This window comes from Phyllostomus hastatus, unplaced genomic scaffold (assembly GCF_019186645.2).
Source record: "Phyllostomus hastatus isolate PE091 unplaced genomic scaffold, TTU_PhHast_1.1 phas_contig_58, whole genome shotgun sequence".
Taxonomy (NCBI): domain Eukaryota; kingdom Metazoa; phylum Chordata; class Mammalia; order Chiroptera; family Phyllostomidae; genus Phyllostomus; species Phyllostomus hastatus.
This window is the reverse complement of record NW_025333916.1, coordinates 52,992,442-53,016,891: the sequence shown is the minus strand read 5'-3', so window position 1 is coordinate 53,016,891 and position 24,450 is coordinate 52,992,442. Positions and strand designations below refer to the sequence as shown.

The 24,450-nt window shown below is 50.9% G+C and overlaps 1 protein-coding gene across 4 annotated transcripts in view; it reads right to left on the bottom strand.

The window, feature by feature from the left end:
* PDZD2 (PDZ domain containing 2) overlaps nt 1-24,450 on the bottom strand; it is a 325,503-nt gene that overhangs the window by 198,760 nt on the left and 102,293 nt on the right. For all 4 annotated transcript variants that reach the window (XM_045847727.1, XM_045847729.1, XM_045847730.1 and 1 more), the window contains exon 2: nt 9,820-10,646. In XM_045847727.1, coding sequence (XP_045703683.1) covers nt 9,820-10,295 — 476 coding nt within the window. In that variant the 5' untranslated portion in view covers nt 10,296-10,646. The remainder of the gene's footprint in view (nt 1-9,819; nt 10,647-24,450) is intronic.

The following is a 24,450-nucleotide window of genomic DNA, read 5'->3' as shown; positions in this document are numbered from 1 at the left end:
GGTGAAGCTGTGAAAAAATAGCACCTTTATGTACCGTCAGAGGAGATGCAAATTCGGGTAATTTCTCGGGTGAAACAATTTGCAATGTGAGTAAAAAATTTAAAACCTGATTCGTTTGAGGATTCCACTTGTAGGAACGCATCCTTTACATAAATGTAAAATTCATGGTAGAATTTCTGACGTAGCAAAAAAGACGACCACAAAATGTCTGTCAACTGGTGACCCATTAAATAAATCATATGAGAACTCTTTGGTGGAATATTATATGGCTGTTAGGAAGGATGAGAGAAGTGACATGTTCTTCTGATTTGAAATTGTCTCTAAGATAGGTTTTTAAGTTTAGAAAAAAAGTTAAGATGCAGAATAGTGTGAATAGCGTGTCCCTACCTGTGTAAAAGAAAAGTAACACAGAAAACTTGCATATGTTTAGAGGGTTCTTGCAAAGACACCCCAAAGTGGTAGCAGCAGAGTGGGGCCCTGGAGTGCAGCTGGTGGCGGGACTAGGCAATGGGTCTGAAGTGAGAGGACTTATCACTCACTGTCCTCTGGGTCTTACTTGAATGCTTTGCCCTGTGCATGCACTACTTTCCAATGAAGAGAACTGCTAAGAAAGGTAGTCTAAAAAATACACACACACACACACACACACACACACACACACATACATTGCAGATGAACATAGAGGAGATTAAACTAAACCTATTGCATTAGTATGGTGGTTTGCGTGGTCACAGGTAATATCTTAATGTAGAAAAATTAAATTGAGAATTAGTGTAGTGGAACCACAAGTCCTCCTTTCTTTTAAAATGCTATTTGCAATGTTGTTTTAATGTTGCCAATGAAATAAATAAAGATTAGTGTGCGGACTGGGCCTGGGTGCCTGAGGAATGAACTAATAGCTTCATAACTACGTTGCTCTGGAATAAATAAGCGGAAGAATAATGAGTGGAGGGGAGCTCACAGAAGTGGTCCAGGGAGTGGGCAGTTGGCATCAGGGCTGAGAGGAGGGAGCCAGTGTGTCTGCCTGGTGGGACGCCTGGCCGGGACGCCCCGGTGGGCACCCGGGGTCACCTAGAAAACAAGCGAGGAGGAACCGGAAGAACGTAGGAGGAAGACCTGGCCTGCGGAGCCCGAGGACACCAGCCCTGTGGAGAGCCAGTCGTGGGCACGGGGTTGATGAGAAACACCTAGATCCCCCAAATCTCAAATGAGATGTTTCATTGGGGAGACAAGGCTGACCTCTATACCTACTGGTGACTGCTCTAAAAATGTTAATTTCTCATTCCTCTCAAAAAGAAAAAGAAAAAGATGAACATGTTAAGCACTCTATTAGTACCATTGTACTAATACAGTATATGCATTATAAAACATATAAAAAAGCATTTAAGTATTTAAAATAGACACACTTAACCTCAAGTGCGTTACTAAAAAAATAATATAAAGTGAGTATTATTTTTAGGAAAAGCTATGTAGTTAAATATACTTCAAGGTCTTTAAAAACTTGGCCTAGCACTTTGGCACGTGATACCACTACATAAGTACGGTTTCGGGTTCCAAATAAATGCATGTTGTTTTCCAGGGCTGCCGCAGCTCAAGACAGCTCCCAAGGGTCGGGAGAGCCAAATGCAAGAAGCGGGCCAGGGGCAGCATTGAATCAACCACCATACAGGGGTGGGCCAAGTGAGGTTTATAGCTGATTGTATGAAAAAAGGACAGGCAGGTTATGATCGTGGCAGTAGCTTTATTAACTCAAAAGAATGTCACAATGCAACTGTAAACCTACTGTGGCCCGCCCCATGCTCACTTTCTGGCCCCACAACACTGCTTTGTGTTCATCTTCAACTTGGTTGCGTTTTTCTCAAAAAGTCATGGAAAGGCACTACCTTTTAGAAATAACTTTTAACATACAAATTCCCTAAGAATCTTTGGAAGATTTAAAAAATAGAAAATGTTGTTCTCGAGGTTTCAAATATGCCTGTGAAACTTTTTGTGGCAAACAGCCTTTTTTGTTTTGTTTTGTTTACAAAATCATGTGCGTACAGGAACATTTCCACTTTCCAAAGGTCCATTTTGGAAATGCTTTTTCCGTAGCAGGAGTGTCTCTCAGAGAGCAGCTACCCTCCCGCTTGTCGTCACCGTGTCGGCTCTGCCTTGGAGAGTCAGGTTATGTGGGCCGTGCTTTGGTGTGACCCCCAGGAAGCAGGCACCTGAAAACCACTTGTTTTCAGACGCAAGGTGGGCGAAGGGCAGGCTTGCCTTTTTTTGCGGAAGGAGAAAAGCACAGTTGTCTTTAGGTGCGACCCCTCTGCCAGGTGCTGTGTGTGCCTCAAGACGGACAGCAGGCCTCCACAGAGCGAAACATTTTCACAGTCGTTTCTCATCTTATTACGGAGTAAACATTCCACTAGTGTGAAAAGTCTTATTTTTATAAGACGAACCATACGGATGACATTCTTCAGCATTTTGGGCCCCTCTGTCCCTAGCATCTTTGTCGTATTACCTTTCCCAGGACCACTGTGGGGAATCAATGTCATGTTCTGGCCTATTTTTGTGAACTTGCTCTGAATTCTTTTTTTTATTCTAGTCAAAGCAGCTGTTACCTTATATAAGTTTCCTATAAAGCATTATTTTAACTAACAAAGTCATTGACTTTTGAAGATCTACCTTTTCTGGTATCTCTTTCCTTTACTGGTTCGTAAACAAGCAGGTGCCCTATTTCATTACTGAAACAGAGTTAAGCAGTGGCGTTGGCCGACAGGAAGTTGCTCTGGGTGGTTTGCGTATCAACTAGTGACTTACTGACCAAATTGTAAAGGATTTTAAAAGCTCTTTTAGTTTACGCCTTAGATCAAATCTACCACTACATGACTGGAAATTAAGACTTTATGTAGTAGTATTTCTTCAAATAAATCTCTCCTACAAATGATACAGAATCAGTAACTCCTCCATTAACGTCATCCGTAGGTTCTGGGAATGTAAGCGAAACGATGTACAACACACCCAGTTCTTACCATAGAGTAACTGACGTAACAACAGTTAGGCTGAGGCATCGCATCCATGTTACAACGAAGGGACTTTGCAGGAACCAGCGTTATTCAAGGGCCGGCTGTGCCCTCATTGGGGCCCGTGGGAAACAGCAGTACTTCCCCCAGTTTCAGAGCCCACCTCCCACACTACATGCTGCTCCTCTGTAATGTCAGCGGGGTTTCTCTGCACCGTCCAACAGGATTTGCTGACAAAACCGAGCATTTTGCTTTGTAGCTCTACTGTTTTCCATGCATTGTGTTAGCTATTCTTACCACATCAGGAAGAATGAGGGATTTCCTAATGGTACATGACTTTTTATTTTGCTCTAAGCAATTAAGTAAAAAAAACTTCCAAATAGGCTCTGAAATATTCAGTTTAGTACAATTCTGAGCTAAGTTTAGTATTGCATTGATTTTAAACATTACCCAAACACTTAAAACTATTTGTGTTCATGTTGTGAGAGGTTAGATTTTCAATATCTTGCTAATTACGACGGCCTGATGCCATCAACAAGTATGGTCTCAAGGCACAATCTGGGGTTCTGCACGAGGTTTTTCTTTAATGATAGAGACTAGTAATTTATATTTCACACTGTATTTCCATAACTTCCAATTTTATTTTTTTGTCTTCTTGTCAACCTGAATAAATTGTCATCTTACCTCATAATATGGCTGAGCACATACTAGTGGTAAAAAAAGGGTCAAAAGCTATTTTTCTTATGGTTTGCTTACACCTGCCCTGATTATATTATTAATATAATTAATATGCAGTAAGTAAATCATATCAGATATAATTAACACTTACCAAATATAAAAATAAAGTTCTTAAAGGATAAAAGAACTGACACAGTATTATATTAATAATATATTAATCATATACAGTATATAATGATAAAATAATATATACTATAATATATAATTAATACTAACAATTCACATATAACTATTTGATATATTATGTAATAATATGTAAACAATGTATGATTAATATTATTAGTATAACAATACGTTGATCCTCTTTTTTCCCCCTCAAGAATTTTAGTTTATCTGTCTGTTTGGTAAAGGTTAATTTAGTTAGAATGAAAGAATTGCATCCGTAAACCTACTTCACCCAGTGAGGCTACATGAAATAAGTGAAAACTGAGTTAAGCAGGAGGGGCCATGGTGGACCACCCTTCCCCTGCCAGGACACGTCCCGCGCCACACAGGACACGTCCCGCGCCACACAGGACACATCCCTTGCTACACAGGACACGTCCCGCGCCACACAGGACACGTCCCGCGCCACACAGGACACGTCCCGCGCCACACAGGACACGCCCCTTGCTACACAGGACACAGGACGTTCTTACGTACGGAGTAAGGATACCGGTGCCGATCCACAGCTAAACATTAGTCGGGCTCCATTTCTTCATCCCCACCCCTTACCCCATGGATCTTCTTGGGCTTCCCGCTTGGACAGCAGGCTTTCTAGACCGTGAACCATGTCTGCCGACTGCCGTCCGAGTCCTCTCCGCTGCTCTGCCGGCCCAGACAGGACTTCCCGGGGACAGACGGTGGCGCTCCATACAACCCTTCAGTCGGGGGAAGACCCCGAGACTGGCCACACAGTTTGACAGAGACCTGCACTTCCCGGAGCTTGGATTCTTATAAAGAACACCGCCTCCCTTCCCCCTGCAATAGCTCAGGCCTCCTTCAGGGACATGTGTGAAAGCAGATCTGTGGTCCCAAAGTCTAAAAGTTTCTCAATACATCCCAGCTCCATTTAAGTGGAATAACCTTCACGTCCAGCCTAAAGAGCTGAGCAAACCTGCACTTCCACTATGAAAGTAGCCCAGTCCTCCATCTCCCTTCCAGACCCGAAAAGCAACACCTACATTTAAGTCCAAACACAGTATACATGACAGAGTCATCCTCTCTCTGGTGAAGAAAGAGCCCTGGACAAGGTAACTGCAGGATGGGTCAGCCATTAGGCCATCGCCGATGGCCATGCACCCAGGTTTCTGTGGCTGAGACAAAGAACCCTGATATTCACATACTGCTCTGTGTCCAGGGTCCAGCAGAAGTAATGCCTACGTGAGTGTGGTTGGTAGGGTGATAATCTGGGTGTCATAATTTATAGTTTTCACTTGGACATCTCACCTAAAATGTCATACAGTGTGCTTGATTGTGATAGTGTTGTGTTACAGAATTACACATTTGTGATTTTGCAATGAAAGAGTTTGTAATAAAAGAGGGGCGTTACTTATGCCGGACCCTGTATTTCGACATTGGTAAGCCCTGCCATCCAAAAAGCCCCAGGAGTCACGTCTCCATGGCCCTTGTACACAGAGTAGAACTGAACCTCGCACAGACTCAAAAGCCTCTGGAGAAAGATCATATTTCCAAGAAGAGTCCCATGAAGAAATCTTCATCTGTTTAAAGCCCATGTTTTATTTTGTTATAAATTTCAGGGCGCATACACATACTCGTGCCCTGAAAATAACAGATTTATTCCCCTGCAGGAGGGGGCAACAACCCTTGGTTAAACACTAAAAGGCAGGAGCTCAAGTCCTTGAACCGCTGAGCTCGGCCAGCAGGTTGCTTAGGGACAGCTCGGCCAGGCCGTGTGGCTCTCTGCCTGCACTACGGGAGGCAGAGAGGGGGCAAGGGCGGAAGCTTGGAGCTCCACGGACTTCTGGAAAAGAAAAACTCAAGAGTCATTGGAGGGCATCTGGGGCTCAAAATGAGAGAATAAAAGTGCACAGCACCTAATTTAACCCCGGACTGAGGTAAAAAACTGAAGGAGACGTCGATATTTCTGCAAGTGGCCGGGGTGGGGGGAGGGTGAAGGGTGTGAAATCAGGCTTGTAAACGCTGTAACCACACTAAGATGTTTTTATCTTTTTTCTTTTCCTGGTGTACAATTACAAGTACAACAGCCCCCAAGAGCCATGCGAAAAGTCTCAAAGCGAGTGTCCTAAGTGGGACATTTGGGTTTGCCGTCTTGCACTCCAGCGGCATGGCCCTGATGGCGGCCAGAGGAGAGGCAGGCCACTGCGGTCGGTGAGGTTAAAGGGCGTCTGTGGATGGAGCTCTCCAACCTCAGCCCCGGTGAAGTCCTGAGAGAGGCTCCCCTTGAGGCACCTCTTCCCTCACAAGCACATGAGGACTCTGCAAAGCCACTCTGGAAGTGGCTCTGGGCATGACCTGGCCCCCACGGAGGGCGAGTTAAACTTGCCAGGCCTCTGAAAGAGTGCACCCCCTTGGCCGGCACAGGGTTTGGTGCTGCCTGGCTACTCCCTTTCCAAAGGCTTTCTGATTCCGGGGGCTTAGTCGGCCTGGGGAAGCAGGGGCGTCCCTCCACCGTCCATCACGAAGACCTCAGCACTGTGGGTTTATCAGACCAGTGACTCATCTACCTGCAGGGCATCTGAAGGCTGTGCCTGTCCAGAGGGAATGCCACTGGGGGGGATGGGGATGGGGCACTTCCTGGGGGCGGCAGGAGGACACCAGTACCCAGAGGTGAGGATGGCGCCTGAGTCACTTTCTGCTCGCGGGCTGCGGTGTTGCCACTCTAGGACAGCTATGGAGGCAGAAACCATGATCCCAATAGCGCAGCTGAGAAACCCACTCAGCCTAATAAACCCGAACTTGACTGCAACTCCCAGCACTTTCTCGCCCTGTGCACCACTGACTTCAACCACAAGAGGGCAGGCGTCGGCGGGAGATCGCCCACGGGCAGCCCAGAAGGAAGCCTCGAGAGCTGAGCTGAGAGCAAGCTCCCACCAGCCAGGCCAGTGACCGGCACTGACACTTTTAATGCAACAAGCTACACTCTTATTGAGGAGAAAGGTTCTGGATGTCACTCCCATCCGCTTAGAGATGGGGATAGGGAAATATGTAGAGAATATATAGAAAATCCTCACTTTCTATTTGTTTGTACTGTCAACAGTAAGTTGTCCAAAAAGAGATAGAAACCTGTCCTCATTTCGTTGGTTACTCTTTGTAGTGTCGAAGAACACGTTTTAAACTTTGAGTCGGAGGCCCTGAATGCTAGTCCTCACACTTCTCTCAATAAGATCACGACCCTGGGAAACCACCTCCTCAGGAACCACGAGGAACCAGGAGTCTGGGATGAGCTCGGGGCGGGGAGGGGGGGTGCGGTCCAGAGACCCAGTCCCGCCGCGGAGCAGCACGCGGGGGCGGGGCCAAGGAGGGAGAGGTGGGCGCAGGTGTGAGGTCCGAGACGCTCCATTTGCACGGCCTCCCCGGGGAGCCAGCTGTTCCACTTGACGGGTTTCCCGGATAATCGGATCTTAAATGCTGAAACTTGTTTTCCTTTCAACCTTCGGTTGCGGGAATCTTTCTAAAGTGTTATGGTATCTTCTCGGGCTTCTTAGGCCGTGAGCGGAACCTGATTTAACCTTGCCCGGATGTCTCCAGGTCATCACGATGCCCACTCCGCACCGCAGACACGGTCCTGAAGAGGGCGCCCGTGCCCTGGGGCACAGACAGGTGGGCAGGGCCCTCTGCCGAGTGGTCCCTGAGACCATGTCTAAAGCTCTAATTGGCAAGTCTTTCCTTCTTGGATCTCCTACATCGCTACCTGCTATCATTTCTCCAAGTAACACCTTCTAGCAGCCTCTTGACACTCTGTTTAAAATCTGCCATACTCTAGACAGAACTCAAGGTTGCCATGGGTAACCAGAGTCTGAGCCCGTAACAACCCTACATTTAATTTTACACACAATTCAAAGGCAGTGGGTACTGTGCTAAAGGCTACTCCTGGCCTGGGCTGATCTTCAGCTTGTTCGCCCAAGGGGTAATGCTTCTGTAGCGGCTGGCCAATCACCCTGCGCCCCGGGCCCTCTGGCCAGCCCAGCACCCTGTTCTTGCACAAGCTGGAGTCCTTCCCAGTTGGCTAGTACCCACGCCACACTGGCTGCACAGTATTTGAATATTGCACTGTTTTCTGGGTTGAAGATGAGTCTCTTTTCTGCTGAGCGAATTGCCAGAGGTTGAGGCTCTTCTCCGACCCTCATACGCAAAGGCATTCCCTCGGTTGCACGCTGAGCCCTGGGTTCAGGTCACCTGAAGCCAGCCAGCTGGGGTGTTAATAGCTACTTTTGATTGAATATTGAGCATGTGCCAGATGCACATTCAGTACGTTATATAAATCATCTCAGCTCATCCACAAACGGACCCTGCTGGGGAAACAGCGCTGACCTCCTGTGTCTGCAGAACGTGCCCATCACAGGCCCCGTAAGCGGGTCTGGGAACCAGATCCCCCTCTCGGGGGCGTGCTCTTTGCACCATGTTCCGCTCAGGTTTATTAACGTGTAAGAAAGTCCAGTCCAGGGTCACATCCTGGGAAACATCTTAAGTGAAACACAGCCCTTTTACTTTTCAAGTAGATGGCTTTTCAAGCCGAAAACACGGCTACTTGTTTTTTGGTGTGTGGGTTGTGTTTTAATTAATTCCACATTGTGTCACCAATTTGGAACAATCTGTCCTCAGGGAACAGATCTGGTTTACTTATAGAAATCTAGCCGAGGGAGGGAGAGACTGCGGTTATAAAGTATTTGGAGGAACTAATCAAAAAAAGCTTTCCCAGTTCTCCCTGCACCAGACAGAAGTAAATAGAACATTCCAGAGAGTCCCATCTTCCCAGAGTAGGTGTGACAGAGCTCACACACAAAAACTCAGCTAAGCCTGAAAGATGGAGCATGTGACAAGAAGAGAGCTAAGATCCCTCCTGTCCCGGAAAGTTCCCTAGAAGTTCACTCCAGGATGATGCTGTTACGACCCAGGAGGAGGAGGGCTCTCAGAGCCAATGGGGGAGCCGAGGAGTGAGCTGTGGACCTCGGGGGTCTCGGCCAGCCGTCAGCCAGGAGCGGGGTCTGTAGCAGAGGGACAGTCACGGATTTAGCTTTGGAACTGGTCCCGCGGTGCAGACAGATGTCATCCCCACGGCTACGAGCCCTGTGGTCTCCCCAGGGAGGGACTTTGCACAGTGACTCTGAACGAATTTTTAAAATAAGCAAACCATGACTTCACCGTCCACACTCTGCACCTGCTCCTCCCACGGTGCGTGCGCACGTGACCCTCCGTGTCCTCTCCCGGACGCAGCCCCAGAGCTGTCACGTTCCAGAGCAGCTCTTGTCGGGTGGGAGGAGCCCCAGGGAAGAACTGAGCAGCCACAGGCGACAGGGCTCTGGAGGCCGGACACCCCACAGCCGGGGGTTGGTGCAGCCACGCTCCCTCTGCGGTGACCGGGAGAGACAAACGGCAGGCCCTGGGCCCCACTGCCGGTAGCTCCTTGGCCTGCAGCAAAGCAACTCAGCCTTCTCCTTGTGGGCTCGTCTTTGCCGTTTTTAGAACACGAGTCATATTGGATTAGGGGCCTGTCTTACTCCCATGTGGCCTCGTCTTAAGTAGTAACATGTGCAGTGGCCTTCATTCCAAATAAGGCCCTATTGGAGGCACCAGGGGCTAGGCCTTCTGCGTATAAATTTTGGGGGCAACACGGTTCAACCCATAACATCATCTGAGGTAGTTTTGAATTCAAAATCAGCCTCACGAGAAGGAATGGAATGAACTTCCCCAAAGATTGCCTCACAGTATAATCGCAAGTAACAGCATGGGTGACATCTTTGCTCCCCAGGGTGAGGCGCAAAGGAGGCCGTCGGCTGTGGAGCAGAGAGGTGCGCTGGGCTCTCGACAGAACCCTAAGTGCTCCTCACCACTTCTTGGGACAAAACCCACCTGGGCCTGTGCCACAGGTTAGCGTCGCGGGAAACCCCCCACTCACCTGGCCCCGCTGACGTCCACGCCGACCATCAGCTGCCCGTTCAGGGAGAGGACCTCGTCGCGCAGCCGGACCTTCCCACTCTTGCCGGCCGGGCTGTTCTTCCTCAGCTCCGTCACCCAGATGCAGCCCACGTCCAGCACGGGCCCCTGGTGGGTTTTCCGCTTCTTGCCCGCCCTGCGCTTTTCTCCGTAGTCCCCGAACACAGGGATGTTCCCAAAGCTGAGGCCCACAGTGTCTGTGTCCCCCAGCTCCTTGGAGAGGTACACAGTACAGATCTCCATCCCCGGGGGGCTGTGGTCAGGGGGGCCCGCGCTCTCCTCCACGGAGAAGTTCAGCTGGATGTACTCCCGCAGCTTCTGGATGGCCGCCTGGCACAGCCGCTGCTCCGGCCCGTCCCCGCCCTCCCGCACGCTGTTCTCCAGCCACCGGCAGAGCAGGGGCAGGTGCCGCCCGGCATTGTCCTGGGTGATGGGCATGGTGCTCACTCCTGGGCGCCAGCATCATGAGAGGACCTGCTCCTGGGGGCCGGGCCCCACGGGGCCCCACGTCCCTCGGGAGCCCTGGCTGTCATCAGCTCTGCCGGCGCTCATGTCCAGGCTCGAGGACGAGGGGTGCCGGCTGGAGACGGGGCCGTTCGCCTTGGCAGGAGGAGGACAGGACACAGACACACAGAGGGGCAGGCGTTGTGCCTGGAGGGCTTAGCGAGGGGAGGGGGCAAGTGTCTGACAGTCACGGCTCGGCTCACATCACAGCAGGGCCACGCAAACGGCCCGGAAAAGGCGTGTCCCTTCGTCGGCCATAGCACGAGCTGATGGGTTCCTTCACACCTGGAAGGGGAAAAGACAAAAAAAATCCCTTTGGTCACGACAGTGAGCTTTCTGACGCAGAACACGTGGTCTCTGGTATTACAGAAAGGCAATGTTTGCTTTCTGAGCCAGAGGCCGAATGCTTCCACCCATCCCCCAGCCCGGCTCCCCCCACCCAGTAAACACAGACGCACACGGAAACAGACAGACAGATGGACACACCCACCCACACCCCTCCCCTCGCACAGAAACCTCTGGAACACTGACTGCCCCCAGGAAGGTTCCCTGATCCCCAGGGAAGCGAGATGACTTTCGCCAGGTCAGCCCCCAACAAGCTCGCACGGACCAGAAGGCTACGTGGCAAGACTCCTTGGAAGATCACAGAGGGGCTGGGACTTATTTAAGGCCTTAGGTCCCTAGGAAGTTGACATCTATCTCCCTTTGCCTTGACGTGTCCGACTGTACGCACCGGAAGGCTCTCCGTTCGGGAACTGTGCTCTGGCAGTGCTGCCAAGAGGAGAGGGGGTCAGCCAACCTCACGGAGGCTCGGAGACTCGGGCTCAGCCCGGGACGCCACCGTCCTGAGCTCAGCCGTGGACTTGGTCTCCGTCACACAGACCCGGGGGAACCCTGTCCCTCGGTATCCTACAGCTCTTAGGCTCCTCCCTTCTTTTCCTTTGGTACACTGTTCAAGCCAGGCTACTCCTAGACCCATCCAAAAGCCTTCTCCTCCAGAGAAATGTTTCTCCAAGCTTCTGGGCGAGAAGGTTGGCTGCTCTGGGCTTGGGCTTCAATGCACGACTTGGAGCGGCAAAGTGCCCGCTGGCTGCGGGGCCAGCTGCAGGGGAGGGGGGCTGGCGCAGTCTCGCCCCTGTGGATTTCTGCACGGTGCCGGTTCTCCCCCAGTGAAAGGTTAATTGAATTTCATTACCAGTTCATCTTCTCCACCAAAGAAAATTTTCACTTCCATTCCCTGTAAGTGCAGAAAAATGACCCCTTTCACTCTTTCCTCTGAACTTCACTTGCGCCCAAAGTCAATATAAACTGGGCCATCAAAGATGCAAGACATTCTTCACCTTCTCAGGAAGTGATTTAACAAGAAATAATAATAAATGGGAGAGGTGTCAGCAGCCCTGTCAATAATAAATAGCCGTATTACTCAGTGACCATAAAGAAATGTCTGGTATCGTAGGTTTTGATTTTCCAAAGAACTCGAGTGCCAGCTATTAATGGGTTCCAAATACATCAGAAGCTCAGCAAATATCATCTCCATAATCACATGCCCATTAAAAAGAAATGCAAAATCAAAGAAAAGACAATCCATACATGTGCAAAAATAGAATGTTCCCTTTGGCCAAAATAAGTAACACCTCGAGCTGAAAAGTAATGCCACGCAGGCATATTAACATCTTATGAATAAATGAAAACATTTTCCATCAGGCCTAGCAACCTTTCCGAGTCTCCTTTCTCTCCTCTGTAAAATGAGAAAGTTAGGCTAAGTGATCTCTAAGGCCCCTCAGACTCTGTGGAGAGATCCTTAAATACAGTGACCAAGTAATAGTCAACAATGTACTCCCTACCCCAGCACCGTGCCGGTCACCTTGCATACTCTCAGTGCCTTCAAACAGTTTTTTAAAAGAGGCTTTACATTCCAAATTTTAAGGGTCTGTGGTTCAAGGCACTAGTCTCGGCTCCAACGGCTCCATGCAAATGGAAACAGAGTACATGTCTTGGACAAGATATTCTCTAAATAAGTCTGACCAAAGAAAACCAAACTTTGGAGCAATGGAGAATTTGTTTTCCTGATGCCGACTTCTATTCATGCAATGTGTACTTACTGAATCTCGATTAAGAACCAGACCTTGGCACTGGGAATATACTGTCAATAAAGCCAATCCCTGGCCCTGAAGGAATTCATAGTCTAGAGGGAGATGCATAAATGAATGGAAACCACTGTGTAATGAGTCTTACAACAACCCTCTTAACACAATCGACAAAGGTGCCCTCCTGGCAGCCGGGCCCACGCAGTCTCAGCCCCCCCACCCTGCCCTGGCGGGGGTCCCGGGACTGGGCATCTCGTAGGAGCTGGAACAGAGTTCTTCCCTGAGGACTGAGTGCTGGGGCCTGGAGAGAAAGGGTCTGGTCCCAGGTGTGAGGCGAGAACTGTAACGTGGGATCTAGTGGTTGTAAATGGCAATAGTCTACGGGGTGTGTTGACTGAGTGGCAAAAAAAGCCATCCTGCCACGAACTAAAACCCATCAGTAGAAGGAAGAGGCACAAGACTGGGGAACAAGTGGGCTCTGGCCCCCCGACAGCAGCCCTGGCCTTAGAGTCAGCCATGCTGGGTGGGGGGGGGGGCCTGCTGACCTCCCCCTGGGTCTGAAAGACCACAGCCATCCTTACAGTCAAGTACATTGTAAAAACGTACCTACTTCAAAAAAAAAAAAAAAAACCCCGACAAAGAAAAACTAAGCTAAAAAAAACCCACCTTTGAATAAAAATAAAGTTTACCTTGAGTTGTTTTCTATACTTTGCAACTCAGAAGTTGTTAGGTGACATACATTGGAGGTGAGCAGAGCCGACTGGCTCAGCTTGGAGCATCGTCCATCTGTGGACCAGATGGTCACAGCCAAGGGGGTAGAGTCATGAGATGCCAGCATGGCTGCCGGGGGCCCACCCTCTGACCCTGCACGTGGGGAGGGCAGGGAAGGAGTTTTTCAGGAAATGAAAAATTGTTTCAAGTGTACAGACACCCTCCAAGACCATCTTACTTCGATGTTCATGGGCTACACAACTCTTGAATTCCATACTTGTGATTCTGAATTTCCCAGTGATGCTTCCAGCCCCCCGTTCTATCAACTCCTTTTCCTGGGAGTTTCTGTAAACAAGAGGAGTAGAGGCTGAAGGGGTCAGGCCAGTGTCCTGGCCCCCCAGACTGCTCATGACCCTGTCAGGCCAGTTTCCCAGCCCGCTAGACTGCTGGTGACTCAGTTATCCCGGCTCACTTCATAGCCCGAGGCCCCATCGGAACTCTCTCCCACCTCACTCAATAGACGTCTGGTGCCGGACATAAAGGCCCGCGGTCAGACTGACCCTCCCACACCTGGGAACAGCCCGGCCTTCACCTAACCCATTGTCCTGAGTCACGTGCTGGAACCCTGAGGCACCCGTCTGGAAGAACAAGAGACTGACCCCTCCCCTATCGCCTTACAAACCCTGTGCTTTTTCTTTTAAAAATCCCATTCCTGCCTCCCCCTGAAGTTGGGGCTGCAGTTGGTCCGGACTCAGACCACCTGTAAGCACAGCATCAAATAAAGTCACTTGGATCAGATCATCCAGCCCCTCCTGCCTCTATATCTCTACCTAACAGAGGTATTCCCACCCAGCTCCGTAATTTGAGATGACTCAGGGTAGCAGATGCACAATTTGGCAACGCCATGGAATGCATGGTTCTTCCATGAAATCCACGGAAACATTACAGTAAACAAAATATTGCCCCAGAGAAGATACAGAAGAACAGAAATCTGCAAATGGTCACGAACACCGACATTCCTGTTGGGCCGACCCCACAAAGGTCTAAGAGCTCCTCACCCTGAAGATCCATCCACATCGGCCGAGAACACAACTTGTGGACATGGAGGCCCACTGCACAGTCCAGTTGGCATCTGTCTATTGTGTATAATTCTTCAATTAGAGTCTCATCTCCAGCAAACAGCCATGGTCATTTAATTTAATTTTGAGTAGCCTGAAGCTGACAGCCTTAGCATTCAAAATGAATGCATCTGTCACTGAGATAATTTATTGATGCTGTGTTTACCACCTACCAACTTTCTTGGACCCCGTCAGGGAACTCATCACTCACAACAGGCTGGTGTCCCTCACCAGGAGGGTGAAAACTAGCCTTACAGAATGCACCTGTGGGCGCCGAGAGAGACCAGGTACTGGTACCGAAGCAAGCCCCCTCCCCTGGGGTCTTTCTGTCACTGTGGGTTTGTTGCCTGCCACCAGATATTGGGAACGGTGGCTCTCAATGCCAGAGTTCAGTAAAAAGGGAAGAAACTATTTATTCAAAAGTTATAGAGGTTTAGAGTAATGGAGGAATGTCGCTGTTAAAATCCCAAAGTCCCTTTAAAACACCCACAAACACACACACACAGTCCCGCCTTCCCGCCTTTGCCCAGCCAGGCCAGTCAGGGGCGCCGCATCTCAGGAAAAGAGAAGTCGGCAGATCGGCCAGACTCCCGGTTCCTCCCCATTATCTGTGCTCTGCCAGGCAGGGCTCCCGCAGTCCCCAGCACCATCAGCGGTGTCGTGCAATCTCCAGTTCTTAACCCCAAACCACATGACACCTCCGCATGGCCCGCCAGCCAGAGTCCTTTCACCCCTTTTCTTCCCGCATGGTCTTACATGGTCCTCCGTCACTGTCTCCCATTGTCTCTCATTGCCCCTCGTTCCATACGGTGGCCAACCTTTAGTTTAAATCCCAGGCTGGATCTTCCTCTGTCACCCCATTTCCGACTCCTCACACAATCAGCTACACTTGCTGGCACTCTCACATTCTCTGCCTTTCTTGGCTGCCATAGTTAGTCCGGGCAGGTGTGGCTCTGTGGTGTGGAGTGAACCATCTCCAAGCTCTCTGGCAGGAGCAGTAAGGGGAGCTGCCTCCCATTACACCACTGGTCAAGGTTACACCCTCTCCCTAGGTAGCCTGCAGTGATATGCAAAATAACTCTCAATGGCCATGCTCCATGTCTCCCATCCCCCAGCCAGACTTGTGTGTGTGGGATTTCCTATATTCCCAGACACCCCAGGTTCTGGACCCTGTTATAAATCCCCTCTCAGGCCTCCCAGCCCACACCCATTGCTCTAGTTCAAGGGTGGGGGGGGCATAAAAGTCTTAGATATTACAATGGTTGGTGCCCCCCAACCCCCTGCCACAAAGGCAAATCATACCTGAAAAAACGAATCTTACTCCTTAGTCTTTAACTTCTGTGTTAGAGAGAATTAAATTAAATTACATGTTTAAAATTAATAAAGCTCAAACAAATGAACTTTTCCCCTCCAGGACGAGGAGAAGGGGACAAGGACGGAGAAGACTGGGGGATGCTGCGCTAAGTGGACCCAGGCGTCGGCACCAGGGCACAGTCGCTGGAGACGCGGAGGCCGGTCCTGAGCCCGACGGGGTTCCCCAGGCCTTGCCTCCAAGTCGGGTTCCCAGCAGGCTGTCTCGTGCAAACCGCCTCTGGCAAACTGTCCTGGATTCTTGCCGTCTTCTTATTCAACCTCTGCTACCTTCCCAGTTCCTAAACCTTCCCCTCATCTTCCTACCTCCTGGACTGGATTCCCCCTTTGACTTTTAGAAAACGCTCCCGTTTTAAAAGGAAAACAGTGCTAAGCAAGTATCTCCTAGTCCTTCATTCAGCAGACGTTCATCGGGGGCCTGCCACGTGCTGGGGCCTGAACAAAGTGGACAGGAAGTCATGGGGAATCAGTCAACTTAAAACACGACAGCGCCAGAGGCTCAGTAGTCCCATGCAGAGAACGGTGGTCTGACTGAGGCCAGCGAGGGGTGCAGGGTGGAGGGACTAGGAAAGGCCCCTCTGGAAAGGGACTTGCGTGAAGTGAGAGACCGAGGAGAGAGTGTGTCTGGGGGGAGGCCGTTTTTGGACAGCGGGCAGCAAGCCCAGACTCCACAGTGGGCGAGAGCCCGTGTGGCCGCCTGCGGAAGGGCGACGGCAGGTGTGGAAATGTCCCCGCTGAGCTGGGTGCTTCCCCGCTGCCTTATTCTCTCTGCCGACCCTCACAACCACCTTGGGAAACAAGGGCCTCTGGCCCCTTTCACCGACACTGGCAGGGCTGTGGGCTGTCAATTAGCAGCTGTTATTGAGTTCCTACTTTGATTTGGGGGCACAAAAACAATTAAAAAAACCCCCAGCCCTGGCTGGTGTGGCTCAGTGAACTGAGCACTGGCCTGTGAACCAAAGGGTCACGGGTTTGATTCCCCGTCAGGGCACATGCCTGAGTTGTGGCCCAGGCCCCCAGAAGGGGGCACTTGAGAGGCAACCACACACTGATGTTTCCCTCTCTTTCTCCTTTCCCTCTCTCTAAAAATAAGTAAATAAAACCTTAGGAAAAAAAAAACCCAAACAACAGAACATGTTTCTGCCCCTAAAGAGCTAAATGCACACGGGAATTCATACAAGAGTTTACTAACATCTCTGTGCCGCCCCTGGTGTTACAGAGAAACCCACGACGGACTGAGCAATGGCAAATATGAATGGCCATGAGGGACTCCTTTAGATCGGCTTATGTTTTGGAAGAGCAAGGTACTGGCTAATTTGAGGAATAGTATTACGTAATTTGGGGAGTATTTAAGAATACATATAAAAGTTTCTTATACAAAATGCAGGACTTCACATCCCATAGCTCACTGAGGCTAAAGAAAGACTAGGTCGTTTTTAAAAACCTACACAAAAATTCCACTTTCACTTCCTCCCGCCCGCAGCTAGTACAATGGACGGACCACAAGTTACCAAACACACGCTGCAGATGACACCAAGTCCTTTAAAGACAACGGTCCCAAACGTTAGCTGTTGGCAGAGGTGACCTCCGTCGCACGGGACAGTGTGATCTTCGATCCCCGTCAAGCGTCCCTGGCCTGTCCATTGTTTTCAAAGTCAGCAAATGCCATGTCACTCCTCCCAGGTCCCAGACACACTTCTGTGAGGCCTGGGAACGGGTCCAACAGCCCAGATCACACCGTCTCATTCGCCCCCTTTGGCACGTTATTAAGGAATAAAACGAAGCTCGGAGGGCGGTTGGGGGTCTGGGGGTTCGGCGTTGCATTTCCTCGGGTATCTGCGGACTCTGGAGCCCCCCCCCCCCCAGAAGGCTTTTCCAGGGGCGGCCATTGCTGTCTGCTCCCCAGGTTTGGCGTTTCCCTCTCCTTTCACCTTTTCTTTGTCAGCAAAGGTGCCATGCGTTTTAGACATCGTAGCACCATCTGCTTTTGCGTACTGGATTCCCACGGGTTTACCGTAAAACGGAAACCGTTGTAACTGTGGGTGAGCCCAGTTTTTTAAATGTAACAAAGGTGCACCCCTTCGCCTTCCTGGTCGTGAAAGCCGCAGTGTCCGCCACGGAGGCACCTCTGCACCTGGCCTTCGTTAGTCTTGTCACTCGCATCGTCGGGGCTGCGTGGTTCGGCGTGACAGCCGTCTTCTGGGTCAAACTGTTCGAGTAGCCCGAGGCCGGCGTGGTGTCCTGTTGGAGCTGAGAGCCGGAAACGGAGCGGCTCCGGCTCCTTTTTAACTCCCTCCACGGCTGACTCTAGACTAACTGGGTGATGGCTGTGCACGCGAGTCAGAGGAAGAACCCGATCCAGCCTCCGTTTCACGCAGCAAGGGTGGATCGCGCCAGGCACCGCACCGGGCTGGGGGAGAGAGGAGGAGCGGCCCGTGGGGGGCCGAGGAGAGAGAGAGCATGAAATAGAGTGCGCGACGGGCAACGAGGGGGTGCATTTGGGGGCACGTGCCGGATTCTGGACAGCGGGGCTGTCCAAGGTCTGTTCGGGGGCTTCCGGGGATGAGAGAGAGGGGCTCCCATATAAACTCTGGAAGGCGGGGGCCTGGCAGGAACCTCAGGGCTTGCCACATCTGGGGCCCTCAATGTCCCAGATGAGAGAAATGCACGCGGAGACAGGACCATGACCTTTTACTCCCTGGGCCTGAGGACCCTTGAAGACACAGGAGAGAATAAAAACTGGACGGAATGAAAAGGAATGGCCTGGCAGCTGCTCTGGAAATCCCGCACTTGAAGATACCGTATATCCTAAAACAGGGACTGTTTACCAAAACAACAAGAAATGAAGATGAGGGGAAATTTCATGAAACACTACGAATGTTTTTTTTTGTTTTTTTTTTGTTTTTGTCTTAGGATGAGCGCGAGAGAAGCAGACAGAGACCGGAACACCACAACGGGGGTGAGGAACTATTCCCGATCCCCGCCGAACTGTGAAGCACACTCGCCGCGGCTTCACACACGGAAACAAGTGTGCGCATCTGCGGTTTAAGATCCTTTACGCGGGATTTGGCCTGTTCTGGACGAAGGCTACTTCTGGAGTTTGGGGGCCTCTGTTCTGAAAGAGCGTAAGGACTGGGTTAAGAAAGCATTTTACTCGTGAGCTGGCAGCTCGATACTTGGAAGCAGTTGCTCTCTACCAAGTGGGAAATTGACTGGGACAACCAAGCTTCTGGGTCAGCGGCAGGACAGTCGTGAGGTCACTGTGGTTGCCCATTTGACTGTGACCCTCCTGTGACTTTGGACAGATGGGGCCGCCAGGAGGCCACTGACCTGTCACTCACAGCCCCACGGATCTCGCCGTCGACACGCAGCCTGCGTCACAATAAGTTCTCCTGCAATTACAATGGGGTTATTTTTTTAATGTATTTTTAAAAAGATTTTATTTATTTATTTTCAGAGAGGGAAGGGAGGGGGACAGAGAGAGAGAGAAAGAGAGAGAGAAACATCAATGTGCAGTTGCTGGGGGTCATGGCCTGCAACCCTGGCATGTGCCCTGACTAGGAATAGAACCTGTGACACTTTGGTTCACAGCCCGCGCTCAATCCACTGAGCTACGTCAGCCAGGGGGTTATTTTTTTTAAATAGTTACTTCACAGTTATTCCTTTCAGATCAATTGTGCTGTTTAGATGCTTCTGATGTTTAGGCGTTTGGGTAAATAGTCTACTTACTATATTTGAATTCTCGGCATGTAACTGCAGAGTCTCTGACCTCATCATTAATTAACAATGATTCAAATATTTATAGCAGCCAGTAATATACTTTACTGTTAGTTAACTGCAGGTCCCCAGGCAAGTCATTTAGCATCTTTTTTTTTTAATTCTTACCCGAGAATATGTTCATTGATTTTAGAGACACAGGAAGGGAGAGAGAGAGAAAAAAAACATCAATGTGAGAAACTTCGATCGGTTGACTCCCATATGTGCCCCAACCAGGGACTGAACCCACAAACTAGGTAGGTGTCCTGACTGGTTATCAAACCCGCAACCACTTGGTGCACAGGATGATGCTCCAACCAACTGAGCCACCAGCCAGGGCTCAGTTGGCATCTTTGAGCCTCAGTTTCCTTATCTACCGAGTGAGGTGGTTTTACGAAGCTTCCTTCCAGTCCCAGCATTTTCCTGGACTTTGGAGCTGAGTTAGCACGTCAGGGATGGAGTTGCTAGGCTCATTAAGCAGCATCCACACAGCACACGGAGGTTTCAGACTGCAGGAGAGATGGGCCAAACTGCTTTATCAGGTTTTGAGTATCTGCCAAGGCGAGGGAGGAAGGGGGCCCCCGGGGCGGTTTTACGCTCACTGTGCTTATAACCAGAGTTCAGCTCTTCCAGAAGACAAGAAGAAATATATCCTGCCGGATAACAGCTCTTTGGAGCCGCAGGAAGAACCGAGGTTTCGAGAAGGGAGGACGAGCTTGCCTGGGAGGTGGGGTTCAATGGGAAATCCGGTGTTCCCATGGAGGCCCCACAGATGCTCCAATTTGGCGAGGGCCTGAACTGTGCGGAGACTGGCCTGCGCGCCCTCCCCGGCCCAGGCAGCTCGCAGGACCCAGGGCTGGAGCGCCTGGTGCGGACAGTATCCTCAGAGGAAACCGAGAGAGATCACAGAGCACAAAGGTTCAGCCCCTGCGCTGCTGGGAGAAGCATCCCCTTTTCCCAGGCCTCCCTGTGGGAAAGGCCTCAGACAAGTCAAAGTCAAAGTCCATGGGAGAGAGAGAAGAAAGAATCCTCGTTTGACCTCTTCCAGGCAGGAAATCCGAATCCAGGAGAAGGAAAGATGGTGAAGGCGTGTGGGACCCCGGCCCCCCACACGCTCAAGTGCCCCCACCGCTACTTGTACTCCATCTTGGTGTTAGAAGGGGTGGGGGAGAAATAAAGTAGAGAGAAAAATAAGACGAGATGGCACGAACGGAAAGGAGCTAGGCTGGAAATCATCCAGTTGAGGTTCACGTGTGGGCACTGCCGCGGTGACCTTGGGGAGAGGTCTGGAGGTGGGAGGAGGCTGGAAGTGTTATCGCCCGAGACCCTGCTGTTGCTGCGTCAGGGTCATCATGGGGGGCTGTGCCTGGGTGAACAGTGCGGCTGAGGGAGGCCACTGGTAGGCCAAGGGGTTGCCCCTAGGGGACCTGGTCTTGGTGGACTTCCCACCATTCATGTCTTCAGGCTCCCGGGCTCAGGAACCCGAGTTCTCTCTGCACATTGAAAGAGCATCTGCCTCTCAAGTGCAGATACACTGTTACCAGCAAGAAAGCTCGTTCATTAATTCTCAGTTGGAAATAATACAGTTATTAAGTGGGCGGGGAGTTTGCATCGACCTGATCCATGCCTGCTTTTCCTGCCCGCAGCAGGCAGAGGATCGCAAACTCCAGAACCATGAGGGCCCCCAGCTGAGGCTCTCTCTGCTGCTCCAGCCCCCAGCTAAGGCACTCTCTCTGCCGCTCCAGCCCCCAGCTAAGGCACTCTCTCTACCACTCCAGCCCCCAGCTAAGGCTCTCTCTGCTGCTCCAGCCCCCAGCTAAGGCACTCTCTCTGCCGCTCCAGCCGGGGCTTTGCAAAGGAAGTGGCCCACTTGTTCAACAAGACTGCCCTGCATCAGACAGCACCCGAAAAGGCATCGCTGACATCTGTCCCCTAGAGCTTTTCCCTCCTGTCCTCTGCACCAATTCTCACCCCCCTTTCTCCAAACGACATTCCATAACACCAGTAAGTGTTCGCACCTGTTCACTGAATTAGGGGAACAATCACACTGTAGTCCTTCATCCCCAAAGGTGACTCTAATTCGAGTTTTAGATTCTATTTGTTTTGATGGACAATTTCTTAACTTGTGTGTTCCTGGGGCTGGCTATTCAACCATGTATGATGGATTTCCTGGTCTTGTTCTCAACACAGAAGCTCATCTTCTGTGTTTCTAAATTCGGGGTTGTGGGGCAGGGTCTCACGGTTGCCCCAAGGCCCAAGGACACCTTCCAGATTTGACAAAACTCCAGGGGACCACCCAGCAGGCAGTCTACAGCACAGCTCTGATCTTCCCAGAGAGCGGGAGTGAGGCAGGAAAGGCGGGTGGGGTGGGGGGACAGAACCACAGTCACAAAGGAAAGGCCGGGGAGCCCCCATTCTCTTTACCCTTCTCGGCCCAGACCCCTGCTGGGGACCCTCCTGCTGCTGCAGTTCCAGATGGCTGCAGCACTTCCCGGGGCCCTGCGGCAGCGCCCCTCACCGTGACACAGATGGGGGAACAGACGGAGAGGGGACCAGCGATCCGGCGGAGCGGAGCACTGGGTGACCACAGCATCACTCGGCAAAAACTCCCATCAGAGGGGAAGCCCGTTCTTAGCCATTAGGCAAAGCCTCTCGCCAGGAAAGTAGGAAATTGGAATTTAAAATAAAAACCCAACCTTTACAGTTCCCTCTGTACTGGAGATAATGTAGGCACCAGGACGCATCTATATGGGGGGAGGAGCAGGGGTGGGGCGGGCTAGGGGAAATGTGGCCCATTGGGTCCATTATGGGTTTAAAGTTTAGCACAGAAATCTAGTCTTCCTGAGGCTAAGCCTACAGAGATAGGTGCTGCCGGAAACAGGTGCCCCCAGGTGCCCTGCTGACCTGGGGAATTACCAAGGTGAGCAAAAGTGGCTATTACCTGTCACCCACCAAGTTCCACTGAAGCATTTCTACAGGCTTTAAGCAGCCCGGTCGGATGACTCCAGGTTCCGCATCACCCCCGCTGCAAAGCGGAGCACATGGACTGTGCCAAGACACACGCTGAAGGAAGACATCCTGGGAGAGGAACTGCAGACCTGCTCTCGACGTGAAATCGCGAGTCTCCTCGCCTGAGGAGGTGATGAAAAACTTGGCCTACCTCCCGGTGCGGCGCGACGCTCCTGCCCCCTCCGCGGCGGGTCCCCGTTGCCGGCCCCCTCCTCTCCCTCTCGTCTTGTCATTTCCCCCTGCTTTCCGAGTCTCTCCGTATACCTTCCGCCCAGGTCCTTTCCCACGGGTCTCATGACCAGAAAAGAAACAGAAAGAGAGCCGTCTCTGCTTCTGGGCGCCTGGGGTTCTACAAGATAAACACTGGTTAAGCCAATATCGACTCCCCAGGGAGGAATAACTCATTCATTCACTCATTCATTCAACAAATATTTATTGAGTGCAACAAACAATGTGATGTCTTTCCCCTCAGGAACTTAAAATCTGAACTGGTCTTCCCCCGGCTGAGCTGAGCCTCAGAATCCTGGAGTCCATTCAGGTCGTCAGCATTTTTAATAAACCTTTCGGGGGAACTCTGACGTCACAGGGCCTCAGAGACTATTGGCTGGCTAGAACGGGAGATGCTGGCTGCTCCATGACTCGGAATGGACACCAGGAGGAGGAAGTCGGCTCCAACATCCTACTGTGTCAGGAGACCCCTCGTTTCCCACCCACATGGGGTTGTTAGATTGAACAAGTAAGAATATACAGTACCCTGTTAAATACGAACTTCACATAAACAAGTTATGTTTTTGTATAAGTACGTCCCAAATATTGTACTATGTCTTAGTCTGTGTATGTCCCACGCAGTATGTAAGATACACTCATACTAAAATTTTATTGTTTATCCGATATCTAAGTTTCCCCATGTGTCCTATATTTTATGTGGCAACCCTGTGCCTCTCCCATCTGAAGTCAAGAGCTTAGAGCCTTTGACCGGCGTGCCTTATCTGCCCTGGCAGAGTAATCCTGCCCAGCATCTCCGTCCCAGCCCCACAGGGCCTCCCACTGCCTCCTGGTGGCAGATGCCACCCGTGGGCCAGGGCACCCACGCTGTGCAGGCAGAGAGTGAGCAAGTCCGCTCTGCGGCAACAGCTCACCAGCCCGCGCACAGCCTCTTCTTCCTCCTCCGGCTCCCGGTCATCTCAGCCTCCGGTCTGCTGTGCCCAAACCTGCTACCCCCAGGCCGGCTGCCTTCCTCCAATGGCCCGGCTTGCCTGGGCTCTGCAATACCCGTCCCCTCTGGCCAGCTGGCCTTCTGTCCCACATAATGCCACTGCGTCCTTAGGAGGGGAGGAGACAAGGAACAGGAAAACATCTGGCCTAAACACAAGAGGTGCTGTAGCAGGGACTGTCAAACCATGAGCCCACGAGCCCAGGACTGCAACATCCATAGATTTATTTTTTTTAAAAAAAGCTGCTCTGATTTTATCAGTTTTTAAAGAAGAGATTTTTTTGGTAAAGATTTTATTTCTTTATTTTTTAGAGAGAAGGAAAGGGAGGGAGAGAGACAGGGAAACATCTATATATGGTTTCCTCTTGTGCGCCCCCCACTGGGGACCTGGTCTGCAAACCAGGCATGTGCTCTTGACCGGGAATCGAACCGGCGACCCCTTTGGTTCACAGGCCAGTGCTGAATCCACTGAGCCACACCAGCCTGGGCTGATTTTATAAGTTTTACTTGTTCATTTTTCTGGGTAAGATTTTATTTGAATGAAGAGAAGTAGCTAAAACTGATAGAAAATCACTAGACAGTTGGCAAGCGATTCTGTGGCTTATTTTGGGGTCTAGGGGACACTGTTGACTGTCCACCCAGCATCGGTCCCTCTTTCCAACTTTGTAACAGAAGTCTAATTTTTGTTCAGAGACCCATCCGTCCTCTTCAGGAAAGCAGGGGCCTCAGCTCTAAAGATGGGCCTGACCTAGCCACGGGCTTCCCTTGCATCCGTGGTTTCCAGAACGGGCAGGTGACCCAACACGGGTCAATGAGTCACGAGC